The following is a 22,469-nucleotide window of genomic DNA, read 5'->3' as shown; positions in this document are numbered from 1 at the left end:
CTGCCCTTCTCTAGTTTGAAGCCATTGCCCCTCATCCTGTAAACAGTCTCTCTCCATCCTTCCTGTAGCCCCCCCTCAGGTACTGGAAGGCTGCTGTTAGGTCTCCCTGGAGCCTACTCTTCTCCAGGCTGAACAACCGCAGCTCCCTCAGCCTGTCCTCACAGCAGAGGTGCTCCAACCCCCTGATCATTTTCATGGCCCTCCTCTGGACCCTCTCCATCAGGACCATGTCCTTTCTATATTGAGGGCTCCAGACCTGTATACAGTACTCCAGGTGAGGTCTCACCAGAGCAAAGTGGCAGAATCACCTCTCTGGATCTGCTGGCAATGCTTTTTTTGATGCAGCCCAGGATGTGATTTGCCTTCTGGGCTGCAAGCACACACTGCCTGCTCATGTCCAGCTTCTCATCTGTCAGCACCCCTAAATCCTTTTCCACAAGGATGCATTCTAACACCTCATCCCCAGTCTGTATTGATAGTGAGGATTGCTCCAGCCCAGGTGCAGAATCTAGGCTAGCCCTGTACATCACCAAGTTCCATAGATCAGTATCACTGAGATCTGTTCTGGAGTAACTGCCACATCAGCTCCAGGACCATGCTGCTTCCACAGTGTGACAGCCTGCATTAAAACTGCTTTTCAGGAGAAGCAATGTCAGATATGTGCTATGTCCTGCCAAAGTAATGGAGACATTGCTTGCATGATACCTTGTGGGACTTGGGCACAGGTTGATTCTTATCCTGAGCCAGATGGAAGACAGAGCTGATTCAACCTGTGTGCTGGATGAAAATCACTGTGGAAGCTAACGAGAATCTGGGCTACCTGAAGCAAAGCCAAATCCACAAGTCTGTATGACCTTAAATGCTTCCAGAAATCTCAATCTGCAACTACTTCAAGTCCAAATTCCATTAGTGACCCAGTGTGCAAACAAACAGCATGGATAATTGCTATTCATGTACCACCAATTGTTAAACTCACTGTATCCTCTTGGACTAGCTGTTGCTCATTTTCTCAGACAATGTTTGACTGCAGCATTTCCTGAGACAGATCTATGCAACTGTAAATAACAAAAAGATTGTATGTGTCCTGAATGCATTTTTGAAAGGTAAATACCACCATTCAATACTAGTGTCAAAAAGGGACTGCCAGAGAAATCACCTTGCAGCAGAAAGGAAGCTTTGGAGCTCCAGAGTAATTTTCACCAGACTTTTCCAACTGAAACACATTTTACTTGTGCAGTTGATTTTGCACAGAATAAATCCATCTCAGACATGTTGTGAGGACTGACACCAGTTGTATCATTCCATCTGAGTCCTATGAAATGACAAGAAATAGTCTCTGATCTCTTCAGGGCCTTTGCTGCACACTTCAGGGGGAGGATTTTCCAGTGGATTCCCATCAAAGTTGCATGAACAGTAATTGCATCCCCAGTCCAGGTTCACCAGCTCCCCAAATCTTGCTGGAAGGGACTGTAGACGGTTGTTTCCCAACCAAAGTGTGCGCAGATTCCTTAAACAACAGATATCCTCGGGCAAACTCTCCAGCGAGTTGAAGAGCAATAGCAGGGTTTCCAATTTCTCTAGATGCCGAATGCTGGAAGGGATTGTGCCTATTTTGTTGTCACTCACATCCAGAAAGAGGAGGCTCTTCAGCTGACAGAGGGGTGTGGGCAGCTCGGTGAGGTTGTTGTTGGCTAGATGGAGGCTATGTAGCCTTTGTAGTGCCCCCATTTCTGGGGGCAGTGAGCTCAGGCTGTTGTTGCTCAGAGTAAGCCTTTCCAAGTGACTCAAAGTGCCAATTTCAGCAGGGATTTTCTTCAAGTTGTTGGAGTCCACATAGAGGCAGGTTAGGTTCCTTAGGTGGCTGATCTCTTGGGGCAGAAGGTCCATCTGGTACCTCAGGCAGCTCTCTCTTTCTGGGCTCATCTCCAGGAACTGCAGCTGTTTCAAACCAAAGACCTTTGTGGGGAGAGATGCCAGCTCTTTGCCTGAGATTTTGACTTTCTTCTTCCCTTCATAATTTGGATCATGCTCTGTAAGGTACTTCCAGAGTGGGTCAGGGCCTGTGGAGGCACATCCAAAAGAGGTGGCTGCATCCATTGTCTGACAAGAACTGCAGCTGGCTGATCCCAGGATGATCACTGACAACTTATTGCACACTCCACAGGTAACCTCTGAGGTTTTTGTGCATTAAGGCCCTCTGTCAGCTTTCCTTTCTGCCAGGCACGTTACCAACACACATGCAGACTATTTGGGTTGCTCAGGTACATCCCACTGAGTAAACATTCGACATTCTCACTTGCCCGCGTGTTTCCTTTCTGCTCTGCAGCATATACAAAACCAAGCTCCTGAGCTTCTGTCTCTTGTGGTTACAGCCAGGGAGCTGGCGGCAAATCGTTGTCAGTGTTCAGAAAGTGAAACAGCAGCACTGTGCCAATGCTTTCATCTGATTGGTTCAGCTCTTTGTGAAGCTCTCTCCTTCCAGAAGCACCAAGGGTCCTGTTGACTGAGGAATTCACAATGGTCACTCCCACGGATTTCAATGTAAGAAGCAAGACTGGACAGATAAAGCAGGTAGTAAACAGGACAAGATAAAGCATATGGTAAATGGGACAACAAGAAAGACATAGCTGGTGGCTTGAGAGCTGGGAACCATGAACACATACTGTCTTCAGGCCAGTTTATGCTTTTAACATTCAGCAAGCACAATAAAGAATATTTTGAAATCTGGAAGCCCTTCTCACTCCTGCTGAGTGTATAAACCTCTGCACCACAAAGATTTTGTCTTTCTTGTGCTCCACTCGTTCTGACATATTTAAAGGCAATTTTTTATCCCTTACTGGCATAGCTTTTGTAGGAGGCATGTAAAATGCCAGGTTTGTCCCAAGCCATTCAGCACAGCATGTGATGTACAGAGCAGGGTATTTTCCTGGAAGGAGAAAATTGTTGGTTTGAAGCCACAGGCTGAGAAACCCAGCTCTTTTACTTCATCCTCTAATCCTCAAGGCTTTCTGCTACAAAATGCTTAAGGCAATAATTTCAAATGCTTTTCAAGGAATGAGGTCTCTGCATCATCTTGCAGTCTAGCACATTGTCTTCTACCTTGAATAGAATTATGGTCTAAAGAGGTTTACCAGGTCAGAGCTCATGAAAGCATTGCATGTCAGCTTTACTTTCCCACCCTGTTCAGCTCTGACGTCCTCAGCCCAGGATGGTTCTGGGTTTGCAGAAGCCTGTGTCCTAGAACTAGGGCAGTGCATGGCTGGGAGATCTCTATTCAAATAATGCTGACAAGAAGGTTTCAGGATCATTGTTCAGTCTTCTGAACTTAAGGTTCTGTTGGTTTTTAATTATCTTCATCCTGAAATGCAGATTTTTCAGAGCTGTTGTGTACCAGCTGTTATCCTTGACTTGAACTTAGAATGCAAATACCATGACCCTATTGAAATGGAGCCCTGAATTTTGTACAGAGTATTTGTAAGAGCAAATTATGTCACTTGCCCATTATCCAGAAATGTTTTATGTCTGCTTTGGCATTACAAGCTCCTGGGATGGTGGTGGCTGGAGAGAGGCCTGGTGGGCTTCTGACAGTGACTGCTGAGTATGCAATAGCATGGGGTGGTTACACCTGTTCTTTAGAGCCACCATTAATGTCAATGAGACCCAGAGGCTGTGATAGGTTCAGTCAGAAAGGGTGGACAATTAACATGAAAGAGATTCAGAAAAACTTAAGAAAATCTATTAAATGTTCAAGAGAAAGAATGTGTAACATACCTTGGAAATACATGTATATCAGAGATGAATAGAGCAGTAAGGGGAAAGTTTCTTGCCAGGAATTACAAACCTTGAAATTAACCATAAAAATAAGACTCAAAATAACACTTGGATAAAAGCCATCCCTCACATTACCAAGGGGAAAAATGTGTTTCTAAGAACACATTGTCAAATACATCTGTCCTGTGAAATAAACTGAATTGCTGTGTGTGCTGCCTGCTGCTTAAACTTGCTTATCTCATCCAATCAAAACCTGAGCCTTTCAGACAGCTCATCATGAAGAGCCAAACCTGAGCACAGAGCTTGGGCTTTGCTGCAGCACTTTTATTGTCTCTCTATAAATAATAATAATAAAAAAATAGATGAAAAAATTTGCTTTAGTCCTGAACAGTGCAGTCCTGCTTTGATTACATACCTCCAAATAAGCACGTAGAACAGAGCTCAACCTTGAGCCATTTAATTATCCCCTATTAACAAGAAGTGGGAAAAGGATAGCTCAGGAAGTAGTAACAATGAAGGTGGAACTTTTTTCTTTTTTCCTTTTTAACTGTGCAATGCTTCCCTTTATCTGTTTGTACTTGAATGTTTCATATTGTGCTGTTTCACGTACTTACTTAATTTTAAACTTCAGTTCTTCCCGAAATACTCAAATATTTTCATGGCTTTTGTAATGTATGCATGCAATGGTGTAAAGTAGGGAAAGAAGCTGAACTGGTGAAACATCAAGGAATGCTGCTTTGCTTATAGAAAACAGCCAAGGTAAGAATGACTGCTAAGTCATTTACAATTGTAATAATAAGGAGTACTGTTGATATTAGCATTTTTGCAGCACACAATGAAGTGACAATGAGAAAACATGCATGGTTGGGCAACAAAGCTGGTGAGGGGTTTGGAGTACAAGCCCTATGAGGAGAGGCTGAGGGAGCTGGAGTTGCTTAGCCTGGAGAAGGGGAGGCTCAGGGGAGACCTGATTGCTCTCTAGAATTACCTGAAGGGAGGTTGTAGCCACATGAGGATTGGTCTCTTCTCCCAGGCAACCAGCACTAGAACAAAAGGACACAATCTCAAGCTGCACCAGGGGAGGTTCAGGCTGGATGTTAGGAAGAAGTTCTTCATAGAAAGGGTGATTGGCCATTGGAATGGGCTGCCTGGGAAGGTGGTGGAGTCACCATCACTGGAGGTGTTTAGGAAGAGACTGGATGGGGTGCTTGGTGCCATGGTTTAGGTGGTTAGATAGTGTTGGGTGACAAGTTGGACTCGATGATCTCAAAGTTCTATTCCAACCTGGTTAATTCTATTCTATTCTATTCTGTTCTGTTCTGTTCTATTCTATTCTATTCTAACAAAAGGTTGTACTGAGAAGAGTCACACACAAATGGCAAAAAAAAGAAATAATACATTCCCTACTACATCTTCTGAGAAGCAGCTTATTCGAAACTGTTTTGAAAACAAGTATAAATTGTTAAACAATTTAACACAAAAAAAAAATTCCCTGAATGATTCTCTTGGTTTGATTTGGTTTTTAATTTATTTGATAGGCAAAAACTTTTAATGGAATGATGGCTTGTTTGCTGTAACTGCAATAATTCACACACTTGATTTAAAAACAATACCAGCCCACAGTGATGCCATAAAACCCCTATGTCATTAGCACCTTTTTAATATGTAAATAATACATTGTCTCTAATGCAATTTTAACAGCATGCCCTCTCTTACAACAGCCAAAAGTAATCCAACAAAACTATCAGCATATTCCCAGGTTTAAACCTCAGACTCAATGAACAGACTTTACAGTGATGTACCAAGCACGTTGTTGCAGAGACAAGAACACTGAGACGCAAAAGCCACAGCCCTCCCTTGTTCAAGGGCAGGTAGAGGAGCGATCACAAGCACTATCCCTGCCCTATCTGCCACCAACTGCCTTAGAGGACACCTCACAGGGTGCTGAACAGACAATACACATCTGCTTGTGACCTTCCAGCACATACTACCTCCTGCTGTGGCACAGAGGGCAGTTTCTGACCACAGCCAGGGCTATACTTGTAGGTTTACTGTCTGTCCAGATGGCAGATGTAATTTGGAACGTAATCTCAGGTCACCTTTCCATAGACTGCAAATATCCATAAACAGACTGAGGCAAAAACTGTTGCAGCTTTTGGTAGCTGAACTTGTGGCCAGAAATCCCACCAATAGACCTTCCTTTCTTATACCTGTTATTGCAGGTGATCATTTTAGGCACGTTCACACAGAGCTTGCTTCTGTAAGATGTGGCAGCTATAGAAGCCTCACTTTGATGGCTGCACCTATAGAAACTGGGTGGCTATAAACACAGTCCTTGATTTGGGTCCACAGCACATGTCTCATACTACTCTCCCTAACAACAGATTATGCCTGGTAAATGCCATTTAACTATCTGGAGAGAAAATGAGAATTACAAAAAGCACCCACTGAACTCAGGGCACAGTCTGGGGGGTCTCCAGGAACAGACTGAACAGACAACCACATGCCAGGGAATATGCTGGTGCAAAGGGAATCACCTTTTCAGGGTGGAGAAGTTGCAGAGCAGTAGCCTGTGCTTAATCCATGCAGATCTTTTAATAGTCATTGAAGGTGTGTTCCAAACACAGACTCTTGGCAATGGCTCCAACGCCATCACATTTATCCAAAATAATGCCTAGTGCCATGTTGGGAGATATTTCCCAAGTAGGAACCTGTTCTACCTCACTCCAGGAGGGATGAAATCTCAGTCTGGACTAGGAAAAATTATGCTGTTGAATACAAAGTGAGCAACATCTTTGCTTAATACTGAAATATAGTGGGCTGACCAAAATGCAGGACAGTAACATATACCACTGAGAGCTATTTAAAAGCAGTAAGCTTTTTGCTTCATGATCTTTTCACTTTGATTGGTCTTTCCATAGCAAAAGACACAGTAAAATCAAATCAAAGAGTTTATTTGCATAGGAAATAGCAAAAAAATAGCACTACTGACAGTTACACAATAAAGACTGTTTAACCTTGGCATGTGAACATCTTATTTGATTTCATTTTTCAGTAAAGCAGAGGCAAATTTTATCTGCTGCTGGTTGGGAAACAGACTCCAAGACTGGCAAATGGTTATCTATGTCCTGTAGCCTCAAGGGCTGTTTCTGGAGTGGTTATAGACAGATGTGGCTTCTGCATGGTTTAGCCAGCTTGGAAACAGCATGCCATATGGTGAACTTGCCAGCAGGGCATGGTGCCTCTTTTCTGACTCCAGAAGACCTGATGAGATTTCCTAACACATTCAGCACTTGGTGCCTGTGTCAGGCTGATTACTCCAATACCTCAGTAAAAACTGTTTTCTGCAGAAGAGTTTTGAAAACGCAGGTGCTTTGCTGGCACCTATTGCAAAGGTCTTCTCAGACTCCACCCCCTCTTTAATTTTGCATTCACAGGTTGATTTTGGCAATTAGCTGATAAAGGAAAAAGGCCAGTGCCTGACTTTTTTGCTTTCACCCTCAGTTTCTCCCAGGTTTCTGAACACTTCTTTGCTCTGATTCTTGTATCAGAGATCAATGTCCTCCAAGATTAGTGTAAAACTTCTCACTTACCCTCTAGCACATTATCTTGTCCAGATACTCTCATAGTGGATCATCCAAAATGGTGAAGCTGGGTCACATTTACTTTCCTGAGATTTTTAATAACGGGAGACCTTCTCACTGCTCTGGCTGATTTTTGGATGAAGCAGTTGTAGAGAGCTGTGTGCACACTGACAATGAACAGGGAATTTGGCATCCCTGTGCTTACAGAGAACAGGATCAAAGATTTTTGCATAGGCATCTCCCTGACAGAAGGAAGATAAAATTCCATCTGGTAGAACCAAACCCTCCAAGTACTGAAATTCTTGAACAGGGAGCAGTGCGGAGATTTAGATTATCTCTGTAATCTCTTCAGGTCTTATTGTGATGTCAACTGGTCCCATAAAAAGTAGTTCCCAATGGATACAGATTCACTCATGGGCAGAATTTTAGATTTAATAAGGATCATAAGGGTTTTCTGGGAAATACACTGGCTGTTCATAACTGTGTGTCCATTGTGAGTCGAGTGTACTGGAGACCTCTCTTCCAGCTTTGGCATGGCTTTACTTTCTTCCCCTCCACGTGGATGGCAGATTGCACCAACAATCCTGTGACCAGCCTGTGCCACACATTTAGTGCTTTGGACTGCAGGATTTAATTTCAGCTTCAAGGGTGAGGAGTAAAGCTTTGAAAAGAATTAACCAGAAAGCAGACAAAAATTTTGGCATGGAAATGGTTTTGTGTAAACAGGTACAAAATGCATTGATATTATACAATCTCCCAAAGAGGAAAAGCCCACGTAGTTTTAATAGTTTAATATGCCCTGATGTTAGACAAAACAAAACCAAATTCACATATCACATCAAAGATAATAATAATAATAATTCATAAAAACAATCTGACCGACCGGCAGCATCTGTTGGCTTTAGAAGGCCTCCCATGAAAGAAACACAGTTGAAGACATCTGAGAGCTCTTGGCAGATGTGATGAATTCAAGTTTCAAAGACAAGTCTGGGGATGCTCCCTGCATGTTAGGGCCCTTTGACATTGGCAGGTCTGGCAGCCAGGCTTGCATAGTAAGCACACTGAGTGGGGTCACACTGCCCGTTGACTCCTGGAGGTCCCTGTGGGCCAGTGAGACCAGGCACACCAGCTTCACCTTGAGGGCCTGGTGGTCCTGGCATCCCATCTTTGGCATAGCCAGGCTCTCCTGGGAGGCCTAAAATAAAAACAAATCGCCTTTGGTGTAACATCACAGGAGATGGCTTTGTTGCCAACCACAGATTTGCATCTAACTAGCATGTATCTACAAGGATGTGATAAGTGTGTGTCCTCTGACTTCCATCCCCTATGGCAATCATAGGTTGCACAACTATGCTATTTCTGTTCTTCCTCTATCACTATGGTGAAGTTGGGCATCTGCAGGAGCCAATCAATGATACGTAGTCCTCACAGAGAAGAGCTGAGGGCAGGGAAGCTTGAGGCAAGAGACAGCTTTGGGAGGTAACTCATTTGTACAGAGTGTAGTGTGTCCATTGTTACTTTAAGGCAATGCAGGGCCAGCATGCCACATGCAGACAGTGGAGTAATGAAGGCTTTCCATAGTTTCCTTCCCCAACAAAGCAGAGAGAAGGCAAAACTGATCAATGGCTCCTCATTTCAAATTGGAAACAAAATGTATTTGCTGCTTCTTTGTCAGAAAAGGTGAAACACAAGCTGCATGCCTGTGGCACAGATGTTGGATAAGACCTTTCATAACATCTGAAGCTGCTTGGATTTCTGGGTCCATTTGGGTCATAACAAGATTCTGGCCAGGACAGTCAGGATACTTCACAGTGTATTTAGTAATTAAAGCTGACCTTTGGACTTGTCCCAAAGGTCAGTTAACCTAGCTGTTACTGAGATGGATCATTATACCTGTCAATCAGGCTGAGAAAACAAAGGTGCTCAGAAATAAATGCCAGTGATATATTTCTTTCCTTTGGGACACTTTCTACAGGAATTTTATATGCCATGTTTATGTTCTCCTGCACACCTATCTAGTATGGCAGAGACCTGTGTCACTACAGAGTGATGTGTTTCATGTGGTATTCTGAATACACACACCTGGAATTCCTGGAGGCCCCTTTTCACCTCGTTGGCCAATGCCAGTGTCTCCTTTCTCACCCTTTGCTCCTCTTTCTCCTGTAGAAAGGGAAAGAAAAGTAATGAACTGATGAGCATGATCTATAGAACTAAAGAAGACTTCCACAGGTCTTTCTTCTATGATGAAGCAAATGTATTTGGTAAAAATAGGTCTTAATTGTGGTCAGTCCTCTGAGATGCAACATTAAGTGGGAATGAAGACTCACCCCACTCCAGTTCTGGCCAGACCTAGAACACAGCAGCCATTTACTGTGAGGGTGATGGAGCACTGGAACAGGGTGCCCAGAGAGGTGCGGAGTTTCCTTCTCTGGAGACTTCCAAAACCTGCCTGAATGCATTTCTGTACATCTTGCTCTAGCCAATTCTCATTTGGCAGAGGGGTTGGACTCAAAGTCTGGAGGCTCTTTCCAACCCCTAACATTCTGTGATTTGCTGGTCACATTCACCACCTCTGGGTCAACAGACAGTGTATGCTTCTAATGTATGCATTTTGAGGACCATTTACGTGCTACTAACTGTAGAGGTGAATGAAAATGTGTGGTAGATATATCCCTTTACCAGTCTGTCCAAACCCATCAAGTTTCAATTACCTTTGGGACCAATTGGTCCAGGTGGCCCTTCAGACCCAGTTTGTCCAGGCTGTCCAGGCTCCCCTGGAGGGCCAATTCTTCCCGGGAGTCCTTCTTTCCCAGGGGGTCCAGGAGGCCCTGGTCTTCCATGGGATGCTTTTACATGTGCAGGCTGTATTTGAGCTAGGAGATAGGCTAACTTTGCTGTGAAGAGAGGGAATGGTTTGTTAGGCTAGAAGGTCAGTGGTCCAGGAGATGGAGAGCTAGAACTCAGAGTGGCCCAGTAACGTTTATGTATTGTCAATTTTTCAGAGTACATATTTGTTGTCCTCACACAATCCTTTCTCATAATGGTGCCTCCTTGACCCTTTGTAAATTATTTAAACCTCATTTCTCAGTATCTTTAAACTTCTCCTAGATGTCATTCTTAATCCTAAACAGTTTTCATTCTCTGCTCCTTGTCTACCAAGGATCTGAAATACTCCTTCCTTTAGCTGTGCAGCTGGCAGGTTTCTGTCATTACTGCTCTGAAAAGAAAAACCTATTTCTACTGCTTCTGCTACACAGAGTGGATGCTACGTGACTGCTCTGTAGGAAGTTTACTTTCCTTGTTCTGAGCTGTTACACATGTGGAGTTAAAGCTAATGTACCCATCTCTGGCTGTGAAGTCAGAAACTGTAACTAAGGCAGCTCCCTGCGTCAGCATATTCTCCCATTTCCAAGCAAGCACATTGCTTGCCACTTCCATACTAAGACCCTGAACAGCCTGGAGAGCTCTCAAGGCATACTCAGCATTACAAAAACATCCTACAGAACAGAGGAAGAAGGGTTTTCTATCTTCTCTTCCTTGATTCAAAGTCTTGAATACTTTTAGATTGGCATGGAATTTGAAGTCTCAGAGCATGTAAATAAAATCCTTCAAATAAATCACTCAAGCCACAATCTTTAGCATAGAGGAAAATGCCTGCAGCTACGTGTCAGCTGCTCCAAGAGCTGTATGAGAAGCACTATAGCTCTACCTTTTACTGTGAAGAGGTCAGTAGTAGTCTGCAATTTATGAACTTTGGAGAGACACAGTAGCTTGCATCACTTGCATCCCTTTTCTCATACTGAGGAATACTATATGTCACAGCCAGAAATCAGGAATACCTCAAAAGTAAGTTTACATCCTATTCTGATTACTTTCCCTTCCAGGGCCCCAAATTAATCAGGTTGAATTTTTACCTTCTCTTGTCCCGCAATCTCAGCCCAGGAATGAGTCTGCAGCAAAGTTGTTTTGGTAGCAAAAAGCTATGAGGTGCTTAGTAGAGGCAATGGCCTTGGGTTGAAGAAGGGAGAAAAACACTGTGCTATTGTTTGGAACATCAAATTTGGGTAATTGTAAAGCCTGCTAAGCACATTTCATTTTACACACTCCTCTTTCCAGGCAAACTAGTTGCAACATATCTGCCCATAAGCAGGATAGGTTTGGGTACTGCCACAGGTGTAGAAAGTCTCTTTCATACTCTCAGATACAACTTCTGGCTTCCCAGAGCTGCTTACTTACCATCTAGCTGCTTGGCTAACTCCTCTTGGATGAGCCTTCTCAAAGTCTCTAGAGATGGGGGTTCCCCCTAGAGAGTAATAATCACACCAATAGCAAGACATAATAATCACAGCCAGGAGATGTGCAAATTAAACCCTTCACAAAGGGTTTAGTGGGTTTCATTTCATCACCCACAGCATACTCAGGGCTGTAGGGACTACCTGAGAGAACAATTACATAGAATTACATAGAATTACATAGAATAAACCAGATTGGAAGAGACTTTCAAGATCATTGTGTCCAACCCATCAACCAATCCAACCCACCTAAACAACTAACCCCTGGCACCAAGCACCCCATCAAGTCTCCTCCTGAACACCTCCAATGACAGCGACTCCACCACCTCACCGGGCAGCCCATTCCAATGGGCAATCACTCTCTCCGTACAGAACTTCTTCCTAACATCCAACCTGAAGCTCCCCTGGTGCAGCCTGAGACTGTGTCCTCTTGTTCTGGTACTGGCTGCCTGGGAGAATAGACCAACGTCCACCTGACTACAACCTTCCTTCAGGTAGTTGTAGAGAGCAGTAAGGTCACCCCTGAGCCTCCTCTTCAGGCTAAGCAACCCCAGCTCCCTCAGTCTCTCCTCATAGGGCTTGTGTTCCAAACCCCTCACCAACTTCGTTGCTCTTCTCTGGACTCGTTCCAGCAAGTCAACATCCTTCCTAAACTGAGGGGCCCAGAACTGGACACAGGACTCAAGGTGCAGCCTAACCAGTGCAGTGTACAGGGGCAGAATGACCTCCCTGCTCCTGCTGGCCACACTGTTCTTGATGCAGGCCAGGATGCCATTGGCCCTCCTGGCCACCTGGGCACACTGCATGCTCATGTTCAGCCTACCATCGACCAGTACCCCCAGGTCCCTCTCTACCTGGCTGCTCTCCAGCCACTCTGACCCCAGCCTGTAGCTCTGCATGGGGTTGTTGTGGCCAATGTGCAGAACCCAGCACTTGGATGTGTTAAATCTCATGCCGTTGGACTCAGCCCATCTGGCCAGCCTGTCGAGGTCCCTCTGAATGTAAACGGACTCAAAACATCTACAATTCCCAACCTGCTAGCAAGCCATGGGGTCAGCAGTCTAAGCAGAGAGCTTGGTCAGTGGGCATAGCTGGGACACCGTTCCTGTCTCCTTCACAGAGAAAATGTCCCTCCTAGGCTCTCATAGGAGAAGTCATAGAAATTGAACCTGGAGACATTCTCTGCCCTACTAAACCACAGTGTAAAGCCTACCACCTTTTTCAGCACTGCAAGTTTTCTTAGGTACAGAAGCATGCATGCCTCCAGGGTAGGTAAGGTGGGGATCCAGACTTGCTGTAAACAGTCATACTGATGCCATCTGACAACAGTCCTTATCTCCAGGGACCAAAGCCAGTTTACAGGTAAGATACCCATTCTTCCAAAGGCTTAGAGGGTTCTGCCTGATTTCACACTGATGAAGGAAGACAGGGGATATAGCTCTGCCTGCCCTCGGTCACCCTAAGCCAGCCTCCAAGGGAAAGTATCTTTCATCCCGACTCTCAGTTCTTATGTGCAGCTTGCTCTTGAACAATTGTAACAGCTATCAAACTCAAAGCTTGTAAACAGCCATTCTGAGGCTGCAACTGGAGAATTATGAAGACATTTCTTGTAGGTGAAGGCAGAGGTAGGTTGTGTGGTTTTCCAAGAAAACAAACCCTCTAGTTTTAGGGTAACCAGACTCTTTGGATAAACTCAAAATAAAAATAGAGAATCATTAGGTCATAGAATCACTTCTGTTGGAAAAGGCCTTTATGTTCATTGAGTGCAACCATTACCTAACTCTACCAAGTCAACCATGTAGCCATACTTAAAAAAAATAAACCACTCTGAATAAGCAAGATCAAATGTTTTCCTTTGTAAATCACAGAGTGATTTCTTTCACTTGAAAAATACTTCTGATTTTTTTGGTTAAAATTTTAATTTCTGCCTGTTTTGAAAATATTTCTTGTGAACTGCATTCTTCTGTGTATGAGATACCTGCATGAAAGTGTTGCTTTCCCCTCTCACCTGTATTTTTTGACATAGAAGGATGCAGTCTGTGTCGTTCATGTTGATAAAAACCTCATGAGGTATTCTGCATCACAAATTACTCTTCATTAAAAACTGTAGCTCTCATTAAATAGCTAAGAGACATTTCAATTTTAACATTGATAAGTACTCAGTTAGTCTGTTTGCTGCCTTCTTCCCAACACAAATTTTTCATAAGAAAAAGATGTGGTGACAGAAACAATTTTCTCATTAAGTACTAACCATTTGTGATGGCTCTTAGTGAATATCACAGTAATTGAACATGATTGTGGAACACACATTGAAGGCTTACAAGTTATCTTTTGAAGTTGTAACTCTATTAGTTGCATTAATTCTCCGGAATCATCACTGGATTTCTTCAGATCTCTATGTTGTTAAGGCACACAAAGAGGTGTTCTATCTAAAATTTATCCAGTTTTTACATCAGGGGTTATTTCACTGCTTATTCCTCTCTAAAGCAATCTTGAATTCACCCAGGATGAGCATAGCAGCTTCACTAGTGGTGGTAGCTTTTCTCGTTGTTCTATGTACCTCCTTACCCTCAGGCAGTCTCAGAAGCAAGACTGTTTCCAGTTATAAAAAAAAAAATAAAGAGAGAGAGAATATTAAACAAAAATAGGATTTCATGAATTCTGATGATGACTCTAGGATTACCAGGAATAGAGCAGTGACCTTTCCACTGCTCAGCATTTTGTCTCTCATAACAACCAGCAGCAGAGGAAGGCACAAGATCTCTGTGTGAAATGCTACTCACTAACACCCTCTTAGAAAGAAGCTTTTTTCAGCCTCCAGACCCATAGCAATAGTCACATGATGTAATCTTTTAGGGCTATAAGGTATCAGGGACTGACTGCCCTGGCTATGGGTCTGGATTGCTCATCTCTCCTGAAGCTCAAACACCCTCAGAACACTTCCCTGAGATGTGCTACAGCTCTCCTTTTTATGTGTGAAGAGATAAAAGCACTGCCTCCCCATTATAACACAGACTTGCTCTGCTTTCTATCAACTTACTGTAATCATATGTACTTTTCTGATCACACATTGTGGCAGTAAAACTACTGTACAAAGTCCTTCTCTGGCAATCTTACCCTTGGTCCTGGAAATCCTGGCTGTCCTGGAGGACCAGGAGGTCCAACTTGCCCAGTGTCTCCTGGAGGTCCATGGGGACCCATCAGTCCTGGATGTCCTTTATGACCAGGTATCCCAGGATGACCTGGAGGGCCCTTTTCTCCTTGAGGGCCTTTTTCACCTTTGATGCCAGGCTCTCCCTAAAAGAAAAAAAATATATATCACCACCACAAAATAAGCGGCAGACTTCTGATTTCCAAGCACAGCATAACAAGAACAGCTGAGCTGGCAAAGTCACTGAATACAACATCTGGTGTACTACAAAAGATCCACAAATTATTACTGATGGAGAATGATTAAAGAGAGGGCTGGGAAGGTGGGAATCATGGCAGACCCCTACATGCCACACTTCACTCTCCAATGACCTCTTCCTCCAGCCCCTAACTCTAAATAGCATCCTATATTTCAGTAATGAAATAACTAATAATATTCTCCAACATACCCTCTCTCCTTTGGACCCAATTTCACCTGGTTTTCCTGGTGCACCCTGTAACAAAATAAGGGTTTTAAAGAGCCATCCATAATAAAAGTAAATAAAAAAGGACAAGACCTTGCAATGATTCTTATGTCCTGAGGGAAATGTATTTCCCTGTCAGTCCCACAGACTCATGACATCTCCCTGTTTGGTCTCAAATATAAACAACTCAAACACGCCTCCCCTCCAAAAAATCCAAACAAACACCAACAAAATAAAGACAACAACCACAAACAAACAAACCAAAACAAAACAAAAATCCCCACTCATTTAGTCAATTTGTTGCATCCTTGATGTTGTGTTTTTTCCCAAGATACCAGCCCTACTTTGGAACAACTGGGAATTTAACTTACCTCTTTTCCGGGAGGACCTTTCTCTCCTGGTTCTCCCTGAGAGATACAGAGAATGACTTTAGAACTGTGCTGCAAGTAGTTAGAAGAGAGACCCTACTTAATAAGTACAGGTCATGCTTTCTGTTTAGAGCTGAAGATTTAGATACACAATGGTGGGACTGGATGATTTATCCTTATCCCACTGTTATAGGTCATTCCTGGAAAGACACATCCCACTATTTAGTGAGGCTGCACATGGTATAAATGATTTCTAAGAAACCAGCAGAGAGCAGGGCAGATGTTTCATTGAAAGTGTGTTCCTGCTTTCAATACATTTTTTTGTTTTTTCTTATAGACATTTCACAAAGCTTTATACACTTTACTCAGGCCAGTTTAGCTTTAGCAGTGTCATTGTCAAACTCACAGTGGTCTAAAGATGTAAGTAGAAGTACCAGCTGAAATAATGACTACAGAGATAGTGATAAACCAAGCTTGAGCCTGAAAGCTTACCTATACGTCAGAACTATATTAAACAACTACAATATGAAAAAGCATCCTGTTAGGACTTTGTTGTTGTTTGTATGCTACATGTATAATGCAAAAATTTGGCAATAAAATTTAGTACACTGAAAAAATGTCACCACAGTCCTGAAGGGCAGTGATAAAGCAAAATAAATGTTAAAATAGTTATTGCTGAAATTCTGTCTACTTTCCCACATCGTGAATGGAAGGATTCACCTTTATAATCAGTCTATTAACAGCCCACATGATCATATCTGTAATGTGTGCATGCAGGTGATATTTTCATCATAACTTGGAAACACAAATAGCATCGTCAACAGTGCTAATTTATGTAATACAATGCAACTAATGTGACTGCAATATAAATAATCACAGCTGCGTGAGCACATCAGCTCCAAATTAGGCAGCATCCGATTTGCTGAAGTATTCTTTAGGGCCACTTCAGCTTTAAATAGTGTCTATGACTGTTAATTTAAATTAACTTTCCAGAGAAATATTTCTTTCTCCTCTTTTCACCATGAAGCTTCCTTTGCAATCATTGAAAAATAAAATATAAAAGAAGAAAGAAAGAATGATCCTGTGGAAGATTCAGCTCAGCTACATTCACATGAAAACCTTTTAAATCTCAAGTCACAACAGAGCTAGAAACAAAAATATTTACCTAACATTCACCTTTTCCATCCTTCCTGTGGAATGTAACATATTTTACTTGCCTTGAAGATTTGGGATTTCAAGGCTGTGATATTTTCGTGTGTATAGGCATCATTTTAGAGCCCTTTGGGAGATCGATGGATGCTTTAATTGCAACGAACCTACCTCTGTTGCTGGTAACAAAGGAATTTTCCTCAGAACAGCATAAATCAGAAACACCTGTATTATTCTCAGCACTTCAAATTTCACTCTTGAGCCCTCCTGGGGTTCACATAGAAATATCATCTGAGAACATACATATCCCATAACCATATTAAAAAGGCAATTGAACCAGTCCAATTAATGCAGATATTATCAGAGCTGACTGACAAGTACCAGCTCAGTAAATGATATTATGAAAACTGGTATTTTTACTTTCCTTGGGAAGTAAAAATACATAGCTTCTGGATCTGTCCAATCTCCTGTTTATATTCTTTTACATAATTAAAGATGACCACTTTTAATTAAAGATGACCATCTTCAAATCCATCTTCACCAGTCTGACATTTAAATGCAGGTAATTAGTGGGTCTAATCCGTCCCCAGACATACTTACAGGTGGTCCTCGGGGTCCTGTGAAGCCAGGGAGTCCTGGGCTGCCATTTTCTCCTTTATTTCCTTTAGGACCCTTAGGACAGAAATGAGATAGACACTAGCAGCCCTTTCTCCAAAATATCTTTTCCAGAGCATGCATTTATAGATACATTGGAACTGGTCAATTTCTGCAGCAGCAGGATTCCAAAAACTGACAAGGAAAGGAAGAACAAAGTCATTTAGAAAAGCAGATTGCAAACATCATGCTTGCATTATTAATAAGCTATGAGGGGTCCCTGTGCAAAGATGAAAAGGAAGGGACAATTATGGAAGTGACAGAAGGAATGTTCAGTGGCTATTCTGGTGTTGCACAGGTGTTGCAGAGTAGAAATGCTGCGATGGGCAGTGACAGGGAAACAGAGCAGGTGGGCATACTGCTCAAATATGAGAGTATGATCACCAGACAGCTACTGAATTGCTCTTTTGCCTTCACTTCCAGGTTCAATTTAAAAAGTGTCTGCCTTTTACTTATCTTTTATGATATTGTGTCAAACCATCCCTTTTTCTTACAGATCAGGGCAGCTTAAATGGCAGTTCACGATGCAGAGCCATTTCATGTACAGTTCTGATTTTTTTTTTACTCTTACTTTAACCTTTTCTTTCACAACTTTGTCCCCTACCTTCTAATTCAGAACATATCCCTTTGTCATTTTAGAGTAAAGCTTATCTTGTGTAAAGTGACCACCAATGAACCTGACAGCCACAAAGCACATTGCCTTCGAGTATGCATCAGCCCTGGATATTTCAGAGGGTGGGCTGCATTGCTGTGTGCAGGCTTCAGCATGAGCACTGTGACTTGGGATGGGCATTGTCAAACAGCAGATGCTAAAGGAGAAAGCTCCCAACAGGTCTTAGCTTGTGATTGTAAGACAGCAGTGATGAAGGTGGAAAACCCTGATTATTATGATAATCTTTCTCATTTCTTTTTTTCTCCAAAATAGAAATATATTGGCTTGTCACAGCACATTGTGAAGGAAATGTGTGCATCTCCAGGCAAGCCTGGAAATAAAATGGATTTGTCTACAGCTCAAGGAAATGCTTCCCATAATAACCTTTATGAAAAGGGAGAAGATTCATTTTAATGATAGAGAAGGATCGCAGATCACAGGATGTGATGAGGATACTGATTACATGACTGTCTTTTCTGTTAATATTACCTCACTATTTCCTTTCACTTATCCATTTGACTTCACCATTTTTTAATCTCTTATGTTATTTTTGGTCTGTACATCCACTAGAGCAGATATTGTTGTAGTTCTGTGTTTGTGCAGGAAGCTACCTGGTGAGTACCTGGGTCATGAGCTCACTGTCTAGGTAATGTGGTAACAGGATGATGACCTAAAAAACAATGCCTGTTTAGCACTCACAGCACATCCCAAAACCACAATGTCCTGATGAAGATGCAGAAAGGCAAAAAAGCAGTACAGGAACTGGGAACAGGGGTCAAGGTGATGAAAAGAGGAAATCAAGTTTGAAAAGGCAACAACAGGGTTTCATGGGGTAAGAAGCAGTGATAGTAATCCCAGGAAGGTAAGAAGTTGTTTCAAGGAGTCAAAAGCAGTGGCACTAATTCTTAGCTGCAGAAAGATTGTGAGACTGCACCAGCCCTGTAATCTGTGAGTTATCACCCTCCTGCGCAGAAAGGTGTTGCCTGATTCACTAAGACCACTTAGGATGAGACATTCCTGCAGCAAAGCAACATGTATTTCAGGTACAAGTGTGCAGCAAGGCTAAGGTTCCTTTATGTCATTGCATGGACCACAAAAGGGGGCAGTCCTGATGCAGTTTGTGAGATTCTAGTGCTATTCCTTTGTTTCCATCCACATCTGGCAGCCCAACAAGCTGCAATGCCTGGGTGGAAAAACAGAGGGGAGAGCCCTGTGTTGCAATAGATGCTTCTGGATACAAAGGTACATTTGCATGGATTTGTTAAATCCTGAACAAATTTCAGTAGCACAACAGAGGGGGGAAAAAAACCAAACCAAACCAACAACAACAAAAAAACCAACCCACCACAACTCACTGCCTTCCTTATGGCTCTTCATTACCATACTGTTCTTCCACACAGGATGGCCCCAGGGGGCTTTCATTCTGCTTCCTGATCTTGGTTTAGTGCCCACTGTCTGCTCATTCCCCAAGTGCCTGGGGAGGATTTTTCTGCTGCTGCTGTTTCTCAGTGGCAGTTTGCCAAGTCCCCCAGGCCCTCTCCTGTCTTGTGACAAGTCTCTGCTGGCTGCACAGTCTCTGCTTGGCAAAATTAAGTCTACTGGTGAAGGTGAGGCATGCCAATCTTTTTTCCCATACCAGGTAATAAATAATTTCTTTTTTCTGTGAACACTTAACGTTTGCTTGGAAAACTGATGAACCAACTAGCAGCTCAATTCCAGGAACATAGCCAAACCTGCTCCAGTGTTGTGACCAGCCAGTGATTTTCAGATCACTGATCTTCCTACATGGCCACTTCAGAGACTATAAGCAGCTGCGCAGAATCCACTCCATCTCTACTTTGCCAGCCACCTCTCCTTGAAATGTTTGCTGCATGAGTTTCCCTTCATGGTACTTACTGGGCTACCTGCTGGGCCAGGTTCCCCTGCAGATCCAGGCAATCCATTCTTGCCCTGTGTCAAAAGGAAAACATTAGTGGAGTAATACATACATTAAAAATATCCACCTACTGCTGTGCCAGCAGTGATTTCTTTAGCATTGTCCAACTCCCTCTCTTGGCAGACTACAGAGTAAAAATCTCTTATTTTCAGATGACCTCACAATTTCTGCATCCCTGGTTGCATGGCTAACCATATCTTAAGATAAAATGTGAGAGATGCAGACCCAAGTCCCCTGGCTTGAAGAGAACCTAAGTAATGCTCATTCTCTTCCTCATTTTCTTCACCCTCATCCCTCTCACATGCAATATTTTTTCCATATGTGTGGAGCCATTTACTGTGGCAGCTCCAAGTTACTGGGGTTCTTTTTGGCAACTCATTGATCAATGTAAAGTGCTGGCAGAAATTTCCAGATCCCCCCACACCTTCCCGTGTTAGAAAATTTCCTCTCACCAGTGACTGAGGTATGTCCTTAAAATTCCTGACTACCATACTCTTCTCAGGGAGGAATCAGGATCTAGAGCCCAGGCATCTATTTCAACTCAGGCTTCCCTTCTTTTGTGGAATGCACAGAAACACCTACTCTAAAGCCCCGATGCCTGCTTGACACTAGGTGACTCAGAATGAGCCATATCATCCTTTAAAAGGACCTGTTTCTCACCATGCCTTATCAAAGTAGCTGGGTTGACCATCTACACAGATTAAAGTTTGGTGAGATGAAATCCCACACCTTGCTTATCTCTCTCTCCCAACTCGCTGTGCAGAGATGTTTTTCCCTGCATTGGAGTTGACCATAAAGACCAGCAGTACTCAAAATCATGCCTCACACTCCTTACTAGGGAAGAAACAAAGCAGAACAAGAGAAAATGAAACTTTGCCCTCCAACATATAAACACCCAAGAATATCTTCTCCAAACAACATATCCTGGAGTCCTGGTAATTTCTCTCTCCTCAAGTGTTTTTATTCTTTGCTGGTGTTGGGCAGGGACATGAAACATTGGTGAGTGATGCCAGCAGTACAGGAGAAAATGAGACAAATTACAAGGTAGATACAGGAACTTTCCATATGTTCCTCCAGCCTAATTTAAACCCCTATCCTCCCAGCTCAGAGAGACCTGTCGTTCCAGCTCCTGGCCCTGCTGGCTGAATCAGCGTTTTGCCAATTATGGAACACGTTGTAGAATCTGTTTCACTAGCAGGTCTTCCAAGGAGGAAAAGAAATCACTCATCACAACAAATTAAAGGAGTACCTAGGTTCAGCAAAAGACACCTGCATTCAAATTTGGAACGGCTTGATTTTTCAGAGAGAACTGAAAAAAATATGGAATTAATAAAAGTAATTTCCCAGATATCCCAAGTGAGACTTCCCTAAGTGTCAACTAAATTGCCATTTCTCTATTGAAGTTGTAATAAAACACTACAGGTGTACAATTAAACAAACCTTTTCCTAAAATTATGTGCTTTCAAAAAAATTTAATAAACACAGAGAACATGGCAAAAATTAATAGTATCACAACTGGACCCCACTTGTCTCAAACTGGGCACCTGCAGTTAGTGTCTCCCTTTGAAAACCAAGGCTATATGAGAAGTGAATGAGATGCCAGAGGCAGGATTGGAATATGAGCACTTCTGACACTGTCACCCTGGCAGAACCCACTTTAGCAGCTGTTCTTTCCACCAAGCCTGCAACCATCACTCCATTGCACTACTGCAAGTCTTTGTCAGTTTCTAGCAAGATCATTGGGATTTGTCTTTCTCAAAGTAGGCAAACACCACCTGAATCTTGCTTAAGACTCTTCTTCCAAACCAGAGTTCTGGACTGCAGGCCATTCTCACTACACACATTGTATCTCCAGAAATGGCTTGTCAGGACAAAAAACTCACCGGTGGCCCTCTGAGTCCTCGAGGGCCCTGTGGTCCCATGGGACCAGTATCACCCTGAAACAAAGAAAGGTATTCTGGTGTGAGGCAAAGATCTGACATAGAGGCAAGCATACAGGCATTTAAAAACATTCCTAGTAAATGCTGTTCATGAATTAGAGTGAAGCCACATTAAAGTGTCATTATCCCCATTCAGTTATGTATGCAGAAGACCACCCTTTTGAATTTTAAGCATCTTTTGCTAAATGCAGCTTGATTACAGACAGAAACTATTATTATCAGGTTAGTTTAGAGCTGGATTTCTCAAGGACAGAGACTCTCCAGTATCTCTCAAGAACAGAGTACTTTGTTCTCTTTTGAGGGAGACTTAGGTCTCTCTATTTCTTTCGAGTGGCTCTGCCAGGTCTATCTTACATTTTACTTTGTAGGGTACCATTTACAGCACAACATATCCAGTGATATCAGGGCAGGGGGGTGGAGGTGGGGGTGTGCAAATGAGAAACCACTCCTCAGGTCCGATGACAATAGCACATCAGCCTCTTGGTGTATTGCTTAGCAGCTGCTGCAGG

At 42.9% G+C, this 22,469-nt stretch overlaps 2 protein-coding genes across 6 annotated transcripts in view; both read right to left on the bottom strand.

Annotated features, from left to right (window-relative positions):
* Positions 1–1,296: 1,296 nt before the first annotated feature.
* LOC137449678 (leucine-rich repeat-containing protein 30-like) lies at positions 1,297–2,097 on the bottom strand. The gene has a single exon (XM_068155431.1). The coding sequence runs from the start codon at positions 2,095–2,097 to the stop codon at positions 1,297–1,299; it is 801 nt and encodes a 266-aa protein (XP_068011532.1).
* A 4,612-nt stretch (positions 2,098–6,709) lies between these two features.
* The window catches only part of COL22A1 (collagen type XXII alpha 1 chain), a 224,597-nt gene continuing 208,837 nt past the window's right edge, over positions 6,710–22,469 (bottom strand). For 3 of the 5 annotated variants that reach the window (XM_068155479.1, XM_068155477.1, XM_068155478.1), the window contains exons 56-65: positions 21,904–21,957; positions 19,981–20,034; positions 17,379–17,450; positions 15,633–15,668; positions 15,247–15,291; positions 14,765–14,944; positions 11,592–11,658; positions 10,067–10,249; positions 9,438–9,515; positions 6,710–8,550 (exon numbers count right to left, since the gene is read on the bottom strand). In XM_068155479.1, the coding sequence (XP_068011580.1) occupies positions 8,363–8,550; positions 9,438–9,515; positions 10,067–10,249; positions 11,592–11,658; positions 14,765–14,944; positions 15,247–15,291; positions 15,633–15,668; positions 17,379–17,450; positions 19,981–20,034; positions 21,904–21,957 (957 nt within the window). In that variant the 3' untranslated portion in view covers positions 6,710–8,362. Of the gene's footprint in view, positions 8,551–9,437; positions 9,516–10,066; positions 10,250–11,591; positions 11,659–13,618; positions 13,723–14,764; positions 14,945–15,246; positions 15,292–15,632; positions 15,669–17,378; positions 17,451–19,980; positions 20,035–20,785; positions 20,855–21,903; positions 21,958–22,469 lie in introns of those variants that run through there. The other 2 variants (XM_068155480.1, XM_068155481.1) reach the window with 2 other exon arrangements.

Source organism: Melanerpes formicivorus, unplaced genomic scaffold (assembly GCF_026170545.1).
Source record: "Melanerpes formicivorus ecotype bairdi unplaced genomic scaffold, bMelFor1.0.p_v2 SCAF_32, whole genome shotgun sequence".
Classification (NCBI taxonomy): Eukaryota; Metazoa; Chordata; class Aves; order Piciformes; family Picidae; genus Melanerpes; species Melanerpes formicivorus.
This window is presented reverse-complemented; position numbering and strand designations above follow the sequence as displayed.